We start from the raw sequence: 22606 nt of genomic DNA on the forward strand, positions 1-22606 counted from the left end.
GTCATGCAACCACTTCACCACAAGCCGTGCATTATGAACAGGTGCTCGGTCATGTTGAACTCGGTCATGTTGAAAGATGCAATGGCCATCCCCGAATTGCTCTTCAACAGTGGGAAGCAAAAAGGTGCTTAAAACATCAATGTAGGCCTGTGCTGTGATAGTGACACAAAGAACAGCATGAGAATCATGATCACACCATAACACCACCACCTGTGAACTTCACTATTAGCACTACACTGCTGGTAGATGATATTCACCAGGCATTCGTCATACCCACACCCTGCCACAATGTATTGCCACATTGTGTACCGTGATTTGCCACTCCACACAACATTTTTCCAGTGTTCAATCGTCCAATGTTTACGCTCCTTACACCAAAGTGAGGCGTCGTTTGACATTTACCAGCATGTTGTGTGGCTTATGAGCAGCTGCTCGACCATGAAATCCAAGTTTTCTCACCTCCTGCCTAACGGTCATAGTACTTGCAGTGGATCCTGATGCAGTTTGGAATTCCTGTGTGAAGGTCTGGATACATTATGACGCTCTTCAACTGTCAGTGGTCTCTGTCAGTGAACAGACAAGGTCGCCCTGTACACTTTTGTGCTGTTTGTGTCCCTTCACATTTCCACTTCGCTATCACATGGGAAGCAGTGGACCTAGGGATGTTTAGGAGTGTGGAAATCTCATGTAAAGACGTATGACACAAGTGACACTCAATACCTGACCATGGTCAAAGTACGTGAGTTCCGTGGAGTGCCCCATTCTGCTCTCTCATGATGTTTAATGACTATTGAGGTTGCTGATATGGAGTACCTGGCAGTAGGTGGCAGCACAATGCACCTAATACGAAAAATGTATGTTTTTGGGGGTATCCGGATACTTTTGCTCACATACTATATATACTACTCTGCCTTCTTAGTAGTACTCAGAATAAGTGATGTTGAGAATGACACTAAAAATGTGGGTATTGTTAGTGAGGTTACAGTGATACAATGCCTCCAATTCTGATCCCCCCTTCTTACAAGGTGGAACAGCAGAGTAGCTTACTGGGTTAAAAAGGGAGTGAGAGATGAAGCAGGGTGGTGCAAAATAGGACCCAAAGACTCTGTGTCTGTGTCTGTGCCTCGTAAGAGTGACACTCTGAACATAAAATAAATACAGAAATGGAAAAAAGACAAAGTTATAGTTTACTCAAGCACGATTCCAGTGGACTCAAGCAGAAGAACGCATACTGCTCTGGGTCTGATATCACTAGGAACAGTGCAGCAGCTTTCAACCCAGTGTTTATCATCCAAATGTCACCACCATCTTTCACTACGCTGGTCAGCAGGCTGCATTAACCCAGCCATCACAGCCAGAACAGTGTCACACCATCCTGACTCAGCCACAGCTGCCTGACTGGAATACACTAGTACCCAAGGCTGTTCACTATCGAGCCACCTCTTTGAGAAAACACATACAACAGCATATCCAAACCAGTGCACCTGGGTGCAGGGTTCAATTATCATCGTCTGCTTAGTGTAGGCGCACTGCACTATGTCTGTCTGTGGTTAATAATAAAGAACTTTGACAAAATTTGGCTGCCTTCATCATCTCTGGCTCCACCCAGCTCTAGCAGAGAACCACTCACCCACTCAAATCTAAACAATACCATTACATTAACATAGGCATTCTTTCGCTACTCCATGTTTACCTAATGTGAAGATTATTGTTCCTCTAACAGTACATTCAACTGTCACTGTTAATTTTGTTCAAGGCATATTTGGACGTTTATTACCCACAGATTTCCAAAATCTCACCCAGCCACGATCGACCAAGTTCCCTAATGTGCTCCCCACCTGCATTATCTATGGAACACACAGAGCTTATGAAATGTTATAGATACAACAAGCATTACTCACTCTTCTCAAATTATAGCTTATTATCTATTAATTTGTGTCTCTATTATATTTCCAACTGTTGTGTAATAGCATTGGTAATTTATATTCTGACCATGCAAGGAGTAAAAATGCCTTGTCATGAGACTTTTTTCTTCGACAAAATGCATGTGGTAATAAATAGTATGAGAAACTTCATTACACATTAAAATAGTGTGGAAGATCAGGACTCAAACATGGAACATGTTCATCGCTACGAGTATGAAAATTCAGCTTACAGGAGAAGCACAAGACAACTGATCTGAAAATTCTTTGAAGCTGACTTCCAGCACACAATACTCGCGACCTCTGGGGGGGGGGGGGGGGGGGGGGAAGCAGTTGATAGTGCCTTATGGTATTCCCTATTAATGAACGAAAGCATATTCCATTTCTGCACAAGAAAGAAGAATGAATTTATGCACACATTGGCACCTGAAGTACAGAGAGACAATCTATGTGTTGTTGATGCAGTAATTTTTCTTAGAACATATATATGAATAATGCAGTTTTCATAAAGACTACAGGAATTTGGGGCACTCTAAATGATAAGCTAATCCTGTTCAGCACAACTCTACAAGAAAAGGATCAATGAAAAAAACAACTGTGATTTTTTATTTAGTGTGTCTGTATTTTATCACACTTGTGTGTATACGCAGTGTATCTTTCTAGTTGTGTTCTTGACACTTGAAATAGAAACGTGTGGGTAACACGGTACGCAAAAAAAGGCGAAACAAGGGAGGAAAAAATGGTAGAGACTGTAACACATATAAATTGATTGAAATACCACACATATACTAGACACTGCTCTGCTCCAAATGCACTTTATTGTGAAGCACGTGAACACCACCACGATAATTTAATTTTTTTTTGTACACACACACACACACACACACACACACACACACACACACACACACACACAAACACACAGAATTAAAATTGCATCTCATTTACAAACCCTCTGAACACATGTTTTGCTTGGTACCAGTGCATGTCATCAAAATTCTTATCCACAGAATTCTTTTTTAGGTCATGTGATACATAACTGTTTCTATGTAAGGGATTATGTCCTTCATTGTAAGGAAGCCTGAACTGTTCTTCACTATCTTCAGTCACTAAAGCACAATCTGGATAAATCTCTGCCTCTTGACCAGTATCATTATCCACATTACTGCTGATAGACTGTTCTTCACTAGTAGAACCTTTCAATGAAAATATAATATGTTGCCCCATGTTAGGTGGTTCATACAGTCTTTTGGGAAGAAGCCATGGACTATTCAGCCCAGCTCTCTTTTTCACAAACAGATAGGTGTTAGTAGTGCTGAGTGACTTGGTAACAAAGTTCTGCAACTCTTCACAAGTCATAATGCCCCTGAAAATGAATAAGAAAAAAGTGGTTTCAGAACAACTGGCATACAATGTTGAGATGTCTTTAATATTTTAAATCTGTCTATTAGTATACGGTAAACATTCAGATTTACTCCAATCAGTAAATGTGGACAGCAAATTAAACTATGTTACTTAAGTAATTTGTGAAATAATAAAGTTATTTCCAAAATAGAAGTTCAAAACATAGAATCACAACAATCTTACTAATAATAGGGCAAAAGCAGGAATCACATGAATAGGTGGTGACCACAGTGCATGAATCCATGGACTGTATTCATCACCACAGGACAAAAGGCTTGACTGCTACCACCTACACCTTCCTGTGGCAATGGTTCAAATATTTTTCGGCTGTAATCCTGATGATTTCAGATAACATGGCTTTTCAGAAGGTGTAATATCAATATGCTTGACACATTTTGATCCAATATAATGGTGAATCAGATAATTGTGATGACAGGTAAAGCATCACTCGGTGTGAAAAAAGTTGATAATTCCCAGGACAAAGAAACCAATTTCTCTGTTTCTCCTTAAACATTAAATTTCTGTAAGAGATTTGAAGCTGATAAAGAATTTTTAAATGCTGATCACAATGTACAGCGAGAAAATCAACATTTTTTAACAGCTAAAGGAAATAAAACATTGTGCGGGTTGTTACTAATACAACTGAAAGAGGGATAAAATTAATTCAAGACTTCATTTACAGGTTGATAATAAATGAAGAACAATAACAGTTTCTTTAACAGGCTCTCTAAACATAAGACAATTTTTGCTGAATCTTCAAAAACTATCAAACCAAACCCATTACCAACTTAATCACAAACGTTTAACTTACATTGATTTAATATGTATATTGTATAATTTAATAATTTATTAGCAAAATTAATTTGAATGCCATTACTTATTTTATAACTCCCATGCTCCTCTTTTTTCCTAATTTCTTCATTTATAGTTTGTACATAGTTGCACTTTTGTAAACTTCTCCAATTACCGATTTTGGACATACAAAATGAAAAAAATCTGGAGAGCAAATGCAAGTACTGATGTAATGGTATTTTCCCTTCCTAAGTCAACTAGGAATGAAACCAAAAGAAAGTGCTGGGAAGTTAAATGAAATGGCTGCAGGAAAAATGCAATGAAACAGAAAAGGTTGTCAGAACAGATTTAGCATATAGAACAGCCGAAATGAAATTAAAAGCAAAGTTGTCAACACTGAGAGTGTAAGAGGAATTATATTGTGAAACACACAGGATAGAGCAAAGATAGGAAAAGAGTGAATTGAGAGCTCCTGCGAGGAGGAGGAACTATCTGCTGACAATAGAACAAGAAATGGATGTTTCTCCAGAGGACATAGGGGAATCCAGTACTAGAGTAAGAGCTTTAGAAGTCAATCAAATAAGACAGAAAGTATAGAAAACATTAATACAGAATTGGAGAAATTACAGGAGAAAGTGTCAACCAAACGATTATTCAAGAGATGAATGTGATACATATTCCACAGTCAGTTTACTAGATCTTGCATCCTCATAAGAATAACATACAGAAGAATGGGAAAGAAAAATTGAGGAATGGAATGATCAAGTAGCCTCAGTTGTGGGTAAAGCAGGTGGTAGGGTTTGGTTTATTGGTAGAATACTGGAGAAGTGCAATCAGTCTACAAAGGAGACTCCTTATAAATCATTCATGCAATCCATTCTAGAGTATTACTCAAGTGTGTGGGACCTGTACCAAATAGAACTAGCATGGGGTACTGAACACATACAGAGAAGGACAGAACACATGGTCACAGGTTTGTTTGACCTGAGGGAGGGTGTTGCAGTGATGCTAAAAAAACTGAACTGGAAGACTCTTGAAGATAGATGTTGACTACCCCACAAAGTCTAGTAACAAAGTTTCAAGAACCGGCTTTAAATAACTCTAGGAATACATTACAACTCTCTAAGTATTGCTCACACAGGGATTGTGAGGACAAGATTAGAATAATTACAGCATGTGCAGAGGCATTCATTCAATCAATCATTCTTCCTGCACTTCATACATGCATGGAATGGGAAGAAACCCTAATAACTGGTGGATGTAGCTGTGTTACATGACAGTTAGCTTAGCTTTAGGCATGGTAAAAGCACCAGAGAGGCAACTGTGATGATGTGCTTTTATTGTTGAGACTAAACTTTATAAAAATCAAGAAACAGTCATAGGAGTTGTCAACACAGGAAAAGCTTCAACAATGTAAAATGTTGTAAAGTGTTTGAAATTCTCAGAAAAGTAAGGATAAGTTATAAAGAAAGATGGGTAATATACAATATATACAAGAACCAAGAGGGGAAAAATATGAATGGAAGACCAGGAGAAAAGTGCTTGAATTAAAAAAGGCAAAAGTTTTTCTCCATTACTGTTCACCTTTCATGCAGATAAAGCAATAATGGAAAGAAAGGTCCAGAAGTGCGAAAAAAATTTAGAGTGAAAGAATATCAATGATAAGATTTGTTCATGATACTGCTAGTCTCAGTGAGGCTGAGGATGAATTACAGGATACATTGAATGGGATGAAGAGTCCTCTGAACACAGAAACTAAAGGAAAATGAAGGCAGTGAGAAGTAGTAGCAATGAGACAGCAAACTAAATATCAGAATTGGGTACTACATCAAAATTGGCATCACAGCTCAATGAGTATGAATACATGCATCGTTACAGATCATTTAAAATACACCATGGAAGAACAATGCCCTTTTTCAAAATTTGGGACCACATAATAAAGGAAGTAAAGGAATTCTACTAAACTGGAAGCAAAAGATCACACACCAAAGGAAGCTAGTGGGAAGATGATGCAGACTAGCAGAAGAAAAAAAAAGATAGCATTCCTCGATGCAGACTAGCAGAGAAGCGAGAGCATTCCTCACTTCAAGAAATCTACCAGTATCAAATATAGGCCTTAATTTGAACAAGAAAGTTCTATGAAAGTGTTTTTAGAACACAGGGTTGTATAGATGGGGGAAAACAAAAAATAAAGAGAAATGTGGTGTTACAGAAGGATGCTTAATATTAAGAGCAGACCAACAAGTTAATATTTAGCTTTTTCTTTGTTTTCTTCCTCGTTTAATTCTTTAAATTCCGTGCATGTTTTTCTATGTAAGAGCTGGAACCTCATTTTTTGTAACTGTAAAGTGTAGATCTGTGTAGTCTGTAGGTGAGTTTTCACTTCTTTTGAGCAACCATTTACACAGTTCAGTAGGAGTCAGCTGCCATTGGAGAAATGTCAGGAGGGCAGCAAGTTGGGTATCTACATTGCTCTTTGTACTTTTATAGTGTACTTCTCCAGTTAGTTTTAATAGGATGGGAAAGAAGTGTGCATGCTGTGTCCAGACCCAAGAGGAGCTGGCCATAGTTTGTAACAGCTGAATACATTTTTGGTTATGGTAGCTGTCTTGAGGATAATGCCTCAGTATGTAGTTGTGGCAAAGAATCTGGTACATTGCATGTGACAACTCAGGTGTCGGCCTTATCAATGTACCCAATGCTGTGGATACACCCTCACCGCAGGGTGGGTGGCAGGTTGTAATGTGTTTGCGCCACTCAAGACGGAGGGTCAATGTGGAGACTGGCTGTCTGTCCTCGCACATCCACTCTATGAATGGACAGGTGGTCGCTCCTTCAGCAGTGTGTGATCAGGCACACAAGGGCAGGGGCTTGCTAGTTATTGGGAGCTAGGCACATTACGGAGCCCCTTAAGCAAATAGCATTTGGGGCCAGAAAGAAAGTCAATGCAAACTCAGTATGCCTGCTGGGTGGGGGGTCTCATCTGTGATGTGGAGGTGGCCTTGACTGTGGCTATTGAGCTTGCAGTGGGCAGTTATCTGCAAGCTATGACTTATACCATCACCAATGACACCTGCTGCTTGGGTTCTGAGGCCATCCCCAGTTAATATTAGTGGCTAGTGAGCAGAAGAGGTGATGGCTGTTGTTGGCCTTGCTTTGGGGGGGGGAGGGGGGGGGGGTGCAAACTAAGCTCACAATTTGCACTGTGTCATTCTTGGCTGCAGGTTTCTGGATCAGCATGATCGGATGGAAAACTATGGGACTCCCCTTGATAGGTCAGGGATGCATTACGCACAGGAAGCAGCTACTCAGGTAATAGAAGACTTGTGGAGTGCACATGGGTCTTTTTTAGGCAATGTGGTAGGCTGAGGTATTGTGATGAACACTTACCAATCAATACTCAGATAGTGAAATCAGACCACATTCAGAGTAAAGACACTTTGATTGTTAAAATTTTATCAGTAAACTGTCATTACTATTTGTAATAAAGTCCATGAATTTACTGCCCTCCAGGAAATATGCCATGCTCAAATTATTCTAGAGACTGAGAGCTGGCTGAAACCTTAAGTAGAAAGCTGTGAAATATTTAGTGAATCATGGAACGTACAGCGGAAAACTGATCAGATGTCATAGGAGGGGGAGCGTTCATAGAGTCTACAAAAATATTCTCTCTACTGAGATTCAATTTGAGTGTGACAGTGAAGCTATCTGGACATGTACAGCAGGTTTAGGTGAAATCAAGCTAATTGTTGGATGTTTTTGCCAGCCATATGATCCCACAGTGGCAGTTTTAGTCATTCAAAGAAAGTTTATGCTCAGTGGTGTGGAAATGCCCAGACCATGCAATGTTAGTTGGAAACGACTTTAACGAACCGAGTATCGACTGGGACAGGCAGCCTTGTGAAGTATGTTTAAACATATCTGGTAGAAAGAAATTAGAATTATATTAATACCTTCTGCTGCTAACGGGCGTTGATATATATCAACGGGGACAGGTGAAAATGTGTGCCTCGACCGGGACTCGTACCCGGGATCTCCTGCCTACATGGCAGACACACTATCCATCTGAGCCACCGACGGCACAGAGGATAGTGTGACTGCAGGGACTATCTCGCACACGCCTCCTGTGAGACCCACATTCTCACCTTGTATGTCCACACACTACATTTGTACTGTACCACCCCAACACACTCATTACTCGTGGAATACATTCTTACCAAATCCCGTAAGAGTTCGGGGAATGTGTGTACATGCACACAGAAGGAGGTCATGGCCAGTGTTGCCAGAACTATATACTTATATGGCTACAGACACAGACACAGAATTCGTGCATCTGTAAAAAGATCAATGTGCGAAGCATACAACTACCACTATCATACATTAGCAAAAGACCTTGCTAAGATCCTGAGAAAATTCTGGTCCTACATACAATCACTATGCAGGTCAAGGCTTCTATATAGTCACTCATTGAGCCATCTGTTGTAGCAATACAAGATAGCAAAATGAAAACTAAAGTTTCCACTTTCACATCATAAAAATTGTTCACGCAGGAGTATCGTACAAACATACCATTATTTGACCATAGTGCAGACTGCCAAATGGAGGACAAAGTAATAGGCATCCCTGTCATAGAAGGCAACTGAAAGAGTTCAAAACAGATAAATTACCAGGTCCGCATGGAATCCCAATTTGGTTTTACAGAGAGTTCTCTACAGCATCAGCTCGTACTTAGCTTCCATTTGTCGCAATTTTTCTGCCCAGCACAGAGTATGAAGTGAACAGCTCAAGCAAAAAAACTCTTGTATATAAGAAGGATAAAGAGCAGACCTGCAACATTACAGACTGATATTCTTAACATGGTTATCTGCAGAATTCTTGAGCATATTCTTAGTTTAAAAATAATAAATTTTCTCGAGATGCAAAAGCTTTCACCCAAAAATAAGTGTGGATTTAGAAAGAATTGCTTGCACAATACTCAGCTTTTCTTTTTCTCACATGATGTCCTGTGAAACACGGATGAAGGGCAACAGGCAGATTCCATATTACCTGAAAAGTGTTTGGCAAGATGCCCCACTGCAAACTATTAATCAAAGAATCATCATACTGAGTAAGTTCCCAGATATGTGAGTGGCTCGAAGACTTCTTAAGTAATAGAACCCAGTATGTTGTCCTCAATGGTGAGTGTTCATCAGAGAGAAGTGTATCATCAGGAATGATTAGGGAAGTGTGGTAGAACCACAATTATTTCCTATATACATGAAAGATCTGCCAGACATGGTGGACAGCAATCTGTGGTGGCTGGCTGATGATGCTGTGGTGTATGGGACGATGTTGATATTGAGTGACTGTAGGAGGATACAAAATGACTTAGACAAAATTTCTAGTTGGTGTGATGAATGGAAGCTGGCTCTAAATGTAGAAAAATATATGCTAATATGTATGAATAGGAAAAGCAAACCCGTAATGTTAGACTACAGCATTAGTAGTGTCCTGCTTGACACAGTCACATCATTTAAATATCTGGGCATAAAGCTGCAAAACAATATGAAATGGAATGAGATGTGACTGTGATTTTCACATCTCATCCAAAATTCACTCTCATTATTAGCCGCAAATAGGGAAGAAATGCATTTGCCCATAAGTGAAAGAATCCCTATGTCCCTAAAGAGTCACATGAAAGATATTCAGTTATCAGTTTTACAAAATACTGTTACTGCACACTTCTGTAGATTAAACACTTTTTGACCTTAGTTGGACTGTGCTGGGTAGTTTCGATGATTATCCTCTACAACAAGTTATGTAATCAATTTTTCGTTTGTTTGCTGATACATGTCTGCAGTCCTGGTACACATTGAAATCCCTGCACCACAGTAATGCAGCAAAGAAGTACAGACGCCAAAACAAAATGGTGTAGTTCATTAGTAAACTAGAGTATCATTTAGTCAGTTACTTTCTACATTTGAAGGCAAACAACACTGCAACAGTCCTTGCCAAGTTTGTGGAAGTTTGTCAATGCTGCACAATTATATAACAGTGGTTAGCTGACACAGACGCTTCCAGTGTGGTCAAACAAATATGAATGGGGATGAACCAACTGGTAGACCATGTGTCTCTGGAGAACTGGGATTTACAAGAGAAACCACCACTTGTTGTCACTCATTAGTAATGTTAAAATGCCAGATCAGTGAACCACCTAGACTGTTGCCCCTGCAACTACTGTAGAGACTGCTGCCTCTATTCAGAAATCCATAGTTACCTTCCGTTGTAGTTGCATTTAAACTACGGCTATCTGTATCACTTAGGCACACTGCAAGATCCATGGTTTGTGGGGGTATCAGTTATTTACCAAGATATCTACTCGTTTCCCTTTACTGGAACCACACTTGCCAAGACTGTGTCTGCAACTGTACATTCAACTGTTAAAGCGAGAAAAACCATCTGTAAACAGTATATAAAATTTATAAATCACAATGCGCTTAGGAGTATTAGCTCCATTTTCAGATGGGGAATTTGAATACTGGATCATCCATAGAGCGCTAAGGTTCTGAAACCTTTAATGACTGATATATAAAAATTTTAATTACTGACTATGAGGTGTTTCGTTAGGGCAATGCCCTTAATTGGTCCTTGACACTGAAGCAGCATTGCGTAAATCACTATAAAAATTTAGCTCAAAGGACAAATCTCCTCCCAAATTGGCAAGAAGGAACTGTGCTGGGGAGCTGCAGATGAAGTGTCCGGTGCGGCACTTGCCTGTGAGTGTCATGCTGCTGAATATGCACTCCTGTGTGCCCATACAGCTATGTTTAGCTGAACAGAACTATGAGTGATAGTCTATGTTAAAAGTACCACCATCACAGATCCTCAAATAGAAGATATCAAGGTAGAAATGTTAAGGATGGTAACTTCCTGTGCAGATGTATCTTTTTATAAGACCTCACAATACACACAAATTAGCTTTGGCGAATTTCAACATCAAATGTTTCAGTACTACAAGACAACTGGTAGCATATCGGGATGAACATCCACCCTATTACATCCCTATGATTCAGAAGCCAATGTAGAAGGTTAAGCAATGTTACCCTATCTGACACAAATGTTCTAATCTCAACCAAGTCAGTAGTGGTCATGGTAGATGGTCTGTAATAAGGAAATTGGGTATTCAATAAAGTGCTGGTATGGGTGTTGTGCAGAGGAACAGACACTGTACAACAATGTCCACACCATTCATTTGATGATGGTCTGAGAGACTTACATGAGGTGATACCAATTTCTGAAACCTGGCAGTGAAACATTATTTGTGATTATTCTGTAATTAATTTATATCATCATCATAGCTATGTCCAAGCATGTTTTGTTACCTCACTGTGAAAAAACAGATTGGGCCACTGGACTGAATAATGGCAGGTGTGATAGTATGGGGCACCTACACTACTAAACAACTGAAAACAGTCTGTCCCAGTATAAGGTTGCTATCTTACGGCCCTAGGGCAACAAAAATCTGATTTTAAGAATGTCATGCAATTACTGACCAAAATTAAAAAAAATAAAATGCTTACATAATCTACTCATTAACAAGTATTAAAATTAAAACTCTGTTTATGTCTTGATGCTGTGTAACTCATGACATGCAAATTACCACTATATTCATTCAGCATTTAAGAATGAGAGCGCTTAGTGCCTTTCAACAACATTTTCGCTGTTCATGCAGTAAAACTTGAGCATCAGGCATGACATTTAAATTTATTGTTTCTTTACTATTAACTCTATTTGCAACACATTTTGCAGACAGTTTCCACATATACCACTGAAAGCAACTGCAAAATTATATTGTTGTTTGATACACAGTTCAGGAGATATGATACCATAAACATTGAAATGCATGAAAAACTAGGTTTTCCTAAAATGGAATGTTTTCAACCATAAAGGTTTTACGTGCTTAATATCAAGATTTAACACATTAATTCATTTGTAGATTAATCAGACATTTGAATATGTTCTATACATGGGACTTTGATTCTTTAAAGAATCAGAGTGGAGCTGCTATTTGTGACAATTAATTATTTACTATGTGTTTGGCTTGTATGGGCGCCCAATGGCAAGGTCATCAGCATCCCTACAATTATCAGCACAAATGAATGTGGAAATGAACTAAAACTGTGTACCTGTGTGCACTCGAGATGGCCACATACTCACTCTATCTCACATGCAATGAAACCAATTAGGAGGGAAGATAGCTAATCAACAAATTAAAACAAAGAGAAAACAAAACAAAGAGGAGCTAAAAGAAAAGCGCAGGGAAATGTGACTGGCTGACCACCACTGAGCCAGCCAACCTGTTGACACATTAAAAACATCTCCCTAAAATCTTGTTAAAAATGTTGGGCAATTCACAAAACTTTAAAATTCAAACCACATTTGTTTCATCATTACATAAAATACACTTCAGGTCCGTTGGAAATTCTTCTGAAGACAGCTGGTAAGCAAATAAAATACAGTCCAATAAAACGTGGCACACTGTTACCTGCACATCACAAGCACCATACATTGGAGGGTCCTCTCACCAGAGTAAGAAGCCATGTGTCATAGGGCTGTGGCCTGTGTGAAGACGAGTAAGAAGGACCTCATCCCGTCAACATGCCTGGAAGGAAGTACTCCATGGCCGAGTTGTGGGCTTGATGACACGGAGCTTGTTGTCAGTCACTTCCAGCCACTCATCTTCCCATTGACACATCACTTTGTACTTCAACAGCGAGGTGATAACTTGCAGGGGGATAGCACTCCGAAATACTTGAAGATCACGACAAGCCTCCTTGGCTGCTCGATCTGCCAATTCGTTCCCCGCAATCCACAAGTGCCCTGGTTCCCAGCAGAAAGACACCTCCTTCCCCAGTTGTTTTAGTTGGAGGAGGGCATCCTGGATATTTTGGATTATTTTATCTGCTGGGTACAAACACTGGAGGGAGTAAAGGATGCTCAGAGAATCCGAACAGATGAGAAATCTAACACTGGGAGAACACCTTATCTGCTCCAGGGCCCACAAGATCACATATAATTCTGTGTCGAAGATATTAAATACTGAAGGGAGTCTGACGTCAAAGACATGATGTGGGAAAACAACAAAGCAACCGACGGAGTCTCCCTTCTTAGACACATCCGTAAAAACGGCTACATGGTTGTGGTGCTAAGATAAAATGTCTGAAAATGTCGAATTAAAAACAGGAGAAGGAGTGCAATCTCTCCCGTACTAATCCAGATCTAAAATCACTCTGGCCCTCTCCAGTATCCAGGGTGGCAGACGGTTAAAACTCTGGATTTGGGGTCGTACTGGCTTCACACCGAGTGACTCCAGCACATGTTCCACACGGATCCCAAATGGCATCATGGCTCATGGACAGTTAGAAAAAAGGTGCTCCAGAGGCGGACGAACAAAAGTATGGTGTGTGGGTGAAGTTGGAGCTGTGAGGAACTTATGCGCCTGACTCACCATGAGGAGCTGGCACTGGATGGCAAGTGGTGGTTCCCCCGTCTCAGTACAGAGGCTGGGTATGGGACTGGTCCAATAAGCACCCGTGGCCAGCCGAATCCCTGCATGGTGCACAGTGTCAATGATCCACAAATAAGAGGGTCTCGCTAACCCATACACCATGCACCCGTTGTCCAGCTGTGAATGCACGAAAGCCCAATAAAACTGGAGGAGGCGCGCCCTGTCCACTCCCCGAGACCTGTGGCTATAGCACTTGATGGTGATCAGTGCCTTTACGGTTCTTGCTTTCAGGTCTTGCAAATGTGGCAACCACGACAATCTGGAGTACAAAATCAGGCCCAGAAACTGCACTGTGTCTGTAAAATGTAGGATGGTGTCCTCCATAGTCAAAGCAGATAGATTAAAAAAAAGGTGACAATAACGATTAAAATAATGAAAACACACACACACACACACACACACACACACACACACACACACACACACACACACTCTTATCTGCAGAAAACTGAAAACCCATCTTTGCAGTCCACTCCTCTAACCTCCACACTGTAAGTTGCAACTGATGGCTTGCTGTTGCAACATTGGAGAAGCAAAAGAAAACAGCAAAATCGTTCACAAATAAGGAGTACTGTACAGGACTCCTTACCATTGATGTGATACTGTTGATGGCTATAGCAAAGAGGGTAACACTTCTTCAAAACACTGCCCTGACGAACACCATTCTCCTCCTCAAATCGATCAGACAGCGTGTCACCAACTTGGGTCCTAAAAAACCGCTGAGACATGAAAGACGGTATGAGGATGGGGAGGTGGCCACGAAAGCCCCATTGATGCAGTTGTGTGAGAAAAATGTCTCCAAGTAGTATTGTATGCCTTACTTATATCAAAGAATATGCCGATACATTGAAGCTTATGGAGGAAAGCCTGCTGAATAGCTGCCGCTAGGAGTGTCAGATTGTTGATAGTGGACCAAAATCTTCGGAATCCACACTGAGAGAGGCTAAGGGGTTGCCTGGTCTCTAACAACCAGACCAGTCGACGGTTAACCACTTGCTCCAGGGTCTTTCCTACACAGCTTGTTAAGGCAATATTCCAATAACTGCTGGGATATGTGCAGTCCTTTTCTGGTTTGAGGAGAGGGATCAGAATTGCCTCCCTCCATGAGTTGTGTTGGGGAAGTTGCCTGTCTACCATATTAGATTAAAACATTCGAAGAGGATTTCCTTTGCACCGCTGGCAAATGTCAAGGCATGCAATACAGGATTTGGTCGTGACCGGATGCAGTGTCATAAGTCTCAGTCAGTGCTGATTCAAGCTCCCACATGGAGAAAGGGGAATTGTAGGCCTCAGAATTGTTGGACCTGAAGTCCACCTTTTCCCTCTCTAAAGTCACATGGTAGAGACAAAACACCAGATCCTGGCTGGCATTGGCAGTAGTTTGTGCAAAATGCTTGGCCAGCATCTGAGCAATATCTCTGGGTGTTGTTTGGAGGCACCCCTGTTTCAGCATTGCTGCTATCAGTAAACGGCTTCGTTTACCGGAAATCCTTTGGATGGCTTCCCATACTTTTACAGAAGAAGTGGAATGATTGATGGAGTCCAGGAACACTTGCCATGACCTTTTCTTACTCTCCCTAATGACGCGTTGAGCATTGGTCCTCACAACTCTTAAGGCCCTAAGGTTGCCTCCTGTTGGTCAGCATTCAAAATGTTGAAGAGCGCCATACCCTTCCCGGATCACGGAATGGCATTCACCTGTCTACCAAGATACTAGTCACCTCCTAAGATGACCTGAGGACTGTGGGATGGACAGGTCAGCAGCATGATGATCACTCATGTGATGTGGTCCACCCACCTGTGGAAACTGCCACAGTGTTAGAACACAGCCAGCTGTCTGAAATGCATCCAGTTAGCCCTGCTGACCATCCATTTTGGTGGCTTAACTTCAGGTGGTGAGCAATTTAGTAGGTGAAGGCAGACTGGGAACTGGTCACTGGAATGAAGGCCGTCAATGACCTCTCACCGAACAGAGTCGGCGAGGGTGGGAGAACAGAAAGAGAGGTCGATGGCTGAGAATGGCCCAGTAGCAGTAGAGAAATGTGTGTGAGTACTCGTGCCGAGGATGCACAGCTCGTGAGATGTCATGAGGCCCTCCAAAACCCGACCCCAATGGCAAGTAGAGATCAAACCCCACAGGACATGATGGGCAGTGAAGTCTCACAGGAGGAGGAATGGTCATGGGAGTTGTGTGATAAGATCTGTGAGAGCCTCAGTGTCTATTGCATCTTGCAGAGGTAAATGCAGTGAGCAAACAGCGATCCTCCGATACACCGATACACATGAATTTGAACTGCAACTGCTTGCAGGTCAGTAGCCAGGGGGAGAGCAGAGGAGTGGTGCACGTTAGTGACAAACACTGCGACACCTCCCTTGGCCTCTCCTGATAGGTCATCATTGCGGTATAGTGTGTATCCCTGTAGCACAGGGATGTCTGTATACAAATACAGGTGTGCATTTCTTGTAAACATAAGCACAAGGGGCGTGCCTGTGCTATGAGTTTCTGTTCCTCCATATTAGTCTGGAACCCATTCATATTCCATTGTAGTATGGAAGCCATGTCATTGGTGTGGTTTTAATTTACCCATCTTAGTACCAGGGAGGTGAAACTTGAAGAGCGAGGGGGACTGGAGGGGCTGCCTGTATCTGAGGCATCTAACTCCATGATGTCCTCCTCATCAGATAAACAGGAAAGAATGACAGCTGATGGTGGTTGGGACAAATTTAATGAGACTTTCCTTGCAACCTGCCCCTTCGAGGATGATGGAGGATGATGGAGAAAGCAAGCATTGAGAGGCACTCTGTTATTCTTGCACCTTCTGTAAGCTCACTGCGGAACTATTATTGGTCTTTCCTGGTGCAGCTGCCTGGATTGCTTTGTCCTTACTCTTTTTTCCTTGACATGTACATGTCAAGTAAAGGTGCTTGTGGTAGATACAAGCACGCTTAAAGATGCCTGTGTCGAAGCAGCCGCCTTGGGAATAGGTTTGTTTTCCATGGAAGAATATGAGGTGGCAACGACAAAGGATTTTGTCGCCTTACATTCTTTTTTGGCTTCAGCATAAGGGATCTGCTTGGTTACCTTTATCTCCTGTATTTTGCATTCCTCAGCAAAAGCAAGACAGTCTCGGCTCCAGACTGGGTGGTTCCCAGAGCAGCTGATGCAGGTCGCTGGTGATGGGCAGTCGGTCCCAGCGTCATGAGCGGTTTTTCTGCAGTTCCCACAGATCACTTCACATCCACACTCATGGTCGTATGGCCAAAATGCTGGCATTTATAGCACCGCATAGGGTTTGGAATGTAAGGCCAAACATTAAGTCAATGGAACCCCGCCATACAATGTTCAGGCAGTGTCGAAGAATCGAATGTGACAATAAAAGTGGCAGTCTTTTCAGTAGCTCCATTATTCCTGTGCATTCGTAGCTCTACATCGACTGTTCCCTGGGATACCCATTCTTGCTTCAGTTCCGCCATGTCCATGTCCATGATATCTCAACACGTGCCCTTACTGAAATTGAGAGATGTGTGCATATCAACAATAATATCACAGTCACCCAGTTTCTGCAATTTATTAAGAAGTTCCACCTCCTTTGACCCATTAGTTTCGACCACCAATGGACCATTACGCAATCGTTTCATAGATTTTAATGTCCCAGCATGGCCTTTGAAACCCTTATGGACATAAAAGGGGGACACTTTTTCAAATGTCCCCTCCTTCCTCTTTACCACCAGAAACACACTGTTATTCATGACTCCATGAGCCCTGTTACTGCAGACCAAAGTATTCTTATTACCAGGATGACTAGCCTCTCTCATTCTTTTGGATGAATGGGTGTGAATACTCCCCGGCGGTACACCCTTCCCACTGGGAGAAGAAGATAATGATTTAGAGGGTTCCATCCCGGTCCCACAAGCAGCTAGAGTCCACTCACACAGAGCCCCGTGTGCCTGAATAAGACTTATACAACTGAGGTGCGGCAGGTTTCCCAGAGGTTGCCCGCTAATGACTATGCCACCTCAACAGCCATGCATCCCATCAGTGTGAAGCACACCTTAAGATTTAGGTTTTTTTTAAGAGGTTTATTCTGTCCTCGTGATCTAGGTGGTCAAGCCAAGATCCTCGTTCCATGAGACACACAACGTTCCACCGCTGTGCCGCACAGTGGTCACTGAACCATGCCCAGAGCTTACGGTGACAAGGGCTGGTGGCACTTACCAGCCCCCAGCTCAGGAACCCCAGGGTCGCCAAGTCCGTACCCAGCAAATGAAAATGTTGAGCCCCTGATAGGTTTATTATTTATTGTCATTACTCTTATTAGTAACTGCTGCTTCAAGAGATCAGATAAGTCTATATAATTATTGCTTTAACTCATGTCTGATAATACATTCAAAAAAGGAACTGGGCTATAAGCTGTCTGGGAATGCTTAAGTGTTCTACATGCTACACAAATACTGTTTTGCTCCTGGCCTACCCATTTACCAGCCACATCATCATCATCATCATCATCATCATCATCTACAAGAGCCGTTCAATAAGTAATCCAAGACATTTTTTTTTTTCCTCAGCCAGTTTCAGTTGAAGCAAAGTGAAGTTTGTTGTGGGACAACATGGAATATTCCCATTTCAGCCCCTACGATTTCATGAAGTTCCAATAGGTGGCGGCGCTATATGCAGGCTTCAAATGGCATCTGCAACAGAGGTGCATTCCAAGCACAGAGCTTTTGGTAGAAACCAGAGCATCACAGATATTTATAGGTGCTTGAAGAACATCTGCAGAGACCTGGTAATGAATAAATGCATGGTGAATCATTGGACGAGGGATCTGTCATCATCACATTGAGGTCACACAAACCTGTCCGATCACCTGTGTGCCAATCAGTGGCAAACAGCTGTGACTCCTGCAATGTTTGAACATGTGGGCACTTTCATTTGAGGTGATCAATGGATTGCAATTGAATACCTTGCTGCCCAACTGGACGTATCTGTTAGAAGTCCTGACACACTCATACACCAGTTGGGTACTCAAAGGTGTATGCATGCTGGGTTCCTTGCCGCCTAAAAGAAGACCACAAAGAGCAATGAAGGACCATCTGAGCAGAATTGCATGCACTTGTCAACAGATTACAATCAATTATTTTTGTCAACTACATGTCATTCTGGTGATACTCATAAGCAAAGTTAGTGACGCTTAATCACTTCGTTTCGTTATGATGAAAATGGGAAATGCTTACACTGGAAATGTGTCCATAATGCACATATCTCATTCTATGGTGTCCTAGATATGTTCAATAGGATTGAGGTTAGCTAACCTTAGGGTCACACAGTTATCATCACAATGAGTACTACACTCTACTGTGGAGATTATAAGGTTAAGAAACTTCCCTCTGATTAAAACTGTGCACCAGGGTGGGACTTGGACCCGGAACTTTGCTTTTCGCATGTGCCTGATGCCTGTAAGAGTGTGCTTCTTGAAAGGTAAGGTTCCGGGTCCAAGTCCTTTTACATCACACAGCTTTAATCTGCTGGGAAGTTTCAAGCAACCTTATGTCCGTGGAGATTTCCTCAAATCATTCCAACACTTTTTGGTAGCAAAAGGGTGAGCATGTTTTGCTTAGGATAGAGATTACCTGTTGTGTGCTGCACATGAGTAAATGGATGTCCAGGACTGAACAGTGGGATACCTGTATCACTTGCCAGCATGACCTAGCCTAATTTTTGAAACACTCGTACCACACCATTGGTGTGTACTTACACTCATCAATCCAGCTGACCTTTTTCCATGTTAAGAGCATTCAATGGTGGTAATCCTAGACCTGTACGAATCCCTCTCTTGTCGGAAGTATAGATCAGAGGTACCAGGTGGTTAAAAAGCAGCTACTCACAGAGGTCTAGAGTATGCTGGAATTACCACATGGCAGAGAAACTTGGTACATATGCTAACACGTTAATGCGGAACTGATTTATGGTTGAAAAAAATGTAGTTCCAATGTTGGCCACTAGGTGCAAATCTGGTCCTGTACACTGTTTATATGCTGGTGTGACAGCCGTGTTGTCATTTGACAAGCCATAACATGTGTGAACAGTATGTCTATCGCAAAGAGAGACTGTGTGCTGTTAGTGAAACTATTTTATATGAATGGCAGTAATTACAGTGCTGCACTGAAAGAGTATTGCTGACTGAAAGGTCTGAGGAGAGGCCCATTGACTTTAAATGATTTAAAGGTGGTGGAGGTGAAATTAAAAAAGAAATGGGTGAGTCTGGTGTGATACCTGGAAGTGTAAGGCATCCTATCTCTGTGGAAGTTATTGATGAAGTTGCTGTTGCTGCAACTGACCATGTAGCAAAATTCCAAATTTGCTCTTCGGTCCATTCTTCTTTGAAGGGACTTGTGAGGGGTACTGTGACATCTGCACTTTATTGAGACCTCCTTGTATACAGTATGTGATTCCTGTTTTGGAAGAGTGCAACTGTATGGAAACCACTGTATTCATGCAAGCTGGAGCAACACCTCATGTCACTCACACAGTGAAAGATCTACTTACTGCAACCTTCCATAAATGCATTACCTCCAGATGTTTTCCAGATAAGATCATCTGATCTTAATACATGTGGCTTTTGGCTCTGGGGTTATCTAAAAGAACATGTTCACCAGGAACACATTCAGTCTTTGAGTGATCTGAAGTCCAGTATACAGGAACATATTGCCACGATCCCACTGGAACTGCAGTGAACAATTGTTGATTGCATCGTTCTATGGGTGTAGCATCTCATTGACAGCTTGAAGGCTCATATTGAACAAATTTTGTAACTGGTTGTTAATAATAAAATCAAAGTTATGCCTTTCTCACTTGCTTCACATTTCTTGCTCACATCTTGTTCGTAATCCACTACATATGGAAACATTTCTGGGCCTTTCTCGCAACCACATAATCAGAACTGCACTTGTTGACCAACTGGAACTAATTTTTTTCCAGTGTAAATCAATTCTGCATTACAAGATCTACCAAGTTATGCTGCCATAGATAATTACAGGCCAAAGAAAACCTCTGTAAGTAGCTGCACTTTTATTATAACCACTCGGTACTTGTGTGGGGCAATGTCATCTACACCCCCTGGCAACAAGCTGATTCTGGACGGGATGGTTGCAAACGAGTTATTGTTGTCATTGTCCAACACTGAAATAATGGCAGTCAATTTGACTTGATACTGTGGTTTGTGAGAACCCCAATATCTGCCTGACTACAAAGAGGGCTTGACATGGTGGCTCGTAAGAATCCCTGACTCCAGAGACGAGCTTTTCTGTATGTCAGACACCCACAAACTAACTACAACCAAATGCATTGATACAGTGTGTCTTGTGCAACTGAACTTGGCTGTCAGATGGTCAGCACAAAGTATGATGACATTCCAGCCCTGTGATGTACCAAACTATACTCTTGCCACTGGACTGGAGTACCCTCTCTAAAACAAGTGTGTAACAGTACAACGTTTATGAAGTTTTCTGATTATTAACTCTTTGTAGAAAACGGTGTTTTCTGTCACAAATATTTCCATTTCCTTTCTGTGATTATCTCCAGCAGCAGTAACTTTGGATAGGAGTACTTCTGGAGGTTGCTGTGGGCTAAGATGTTTGTCCAGTTATTGGTATTATGTTCATTTAGAAATGGAAACAAGGAAATATCATTTTGTGTTATGTGGTTTTAAATTTAAAACTAGATTCATCACATGAAATGCATTACTTATCTGCAAGTAAACTGCTCAAAGAGAACTTTGCACAACTGTGAATGAATACGGGCTGCGATTCAAGGGGAGCAGGAATGAAAGAATAAGCTTTATGAAACTAAAAAAAAAATATCTGTACTTTGAAATAAAAATTAAAGGCAGTCTGTCCAAGAATGCACATCTTTGAACTAAACCACTGCTGCTCAGTAACTTTCAATGGCATGTTGATCAACTCTGTGCATTGTTACATACTTGGATCCTCCTTAACATGCTGTATGGAAAATGGGCAGGATGCCGTCGTTCAATTGTCCCCCCCTCTTTGATGGCAGCTAATTTGAGATCATCCAGTGAGTGGTGAATGTTTTTGTGAGAATGCACTGCAAGTTTCAACTGGTCTCAAGTACATCCAATTGGATTCCTGCCATCTGATGCAGCAGGCTATTCCACACAGCTGACCCTGCCTTTTGGGGGAAGGTGTTCACAAGGCGGGCATGAAGTGCTTGAGGACTACTGCCATGAAAGATCAAGCGATCAGCAACACACTGACTGTAGGGATGGATAGTGGCTTGAAGGATATGGTCCCTATGCTGTACAGCCTCCAACATTACCTCTATTAGCAATGGATTCGGTTGATTTGGGGAAGGAGACCAAACTGCAAGGTCACTGGTCTCATCGGATTAGGGAAGGATGGGGAAGGAAGTCAGCAGTGCCCTTTTGCCTGAAGAGATTTAGGGAAATCATGGAAAACCTTAATCAGGATGGCCAGACGCGGGATTGAATGCGAGTCCAGTGTGTTAACCACTGCGCCTCCTCACTCGGTATTAGCAACAAAAGGCATCGATACCTGTATGTTATACCAGCCCAAAACATAACTGACCTACCTCCCCACTTCATATATGGGAGAATGAGCCCGAGACATGCATCGATACCGGCCACCTCTATGCTCTTCTATGACAATCATAAGGCTTCATACAAACTCCATACGTTTTGGTAAAGTAAGCCACATACTGTAATTCCATTTCAGGTGTTTCCTTGCCCATCTTCTCCACACCCTACATTGCTGGAGTTTGTACAGATGTTCACAATGGGTGTCCACAGAGCAGGCCTGGAAACAGATTAGTACTGTCTAAGTCGACTAAGCACTCCCAGCTGTACCAAAAAGAGAATGTGCAATTCCATTGCATTCTCTTTGGGGGTAACTAAGAGTCATAATTTGT

At 41.8% G+C, this 22606-nt stretch overlaps 1 protein-coding gene across 3 annotated transcripts in view; it reads right to left on the reverse strand.

The window, feature by feature from the left end:
* Positions 1 to 2708: 2708 nt before the first annotated feature.
* The window catches only part of LOC124623020 (MAD2L1-binding protein), a 36566-nt gene continuing 16668 nt past the window's right edge, over positions 2709 to 22606 (reverse strand). For 2 of the 3 annotated variants that reach the window (XM_047148821.1, XM_047148814.1), the window contains one exon: positions 2709 to 3288. In XM_047148821.1, coding sequence (XP_047004777.1) covers positions 2850 to 3288 — 439 coding nt within the window. In that variant the 3' untranslated portion in view covers positions 2709 to 2849. Of the gene's footprint in view, positions 3289 to 22397; positions 22495 to 22606 lie in introns of all 3 variants that reach the window. The other variant, XM_047148828.1, reaches the window with a different exon arrangement.

The sequence above is a fragment of the Schistocerca americana genome, chromosome 1 (assembly GCF_021461395.2).
Source record: "Schistocerca americana isolate TAMUIC-IGC-003095 chromosome 1, iqSchAmer2.1, whole genome shotgun sequence".
NCBI classification, from domain to species: Eukaryota; Metazoa; Arthropoda; class Insecta; order Orthoptera; family Acrididae; genus Schistocerca; species Schistocerca americana.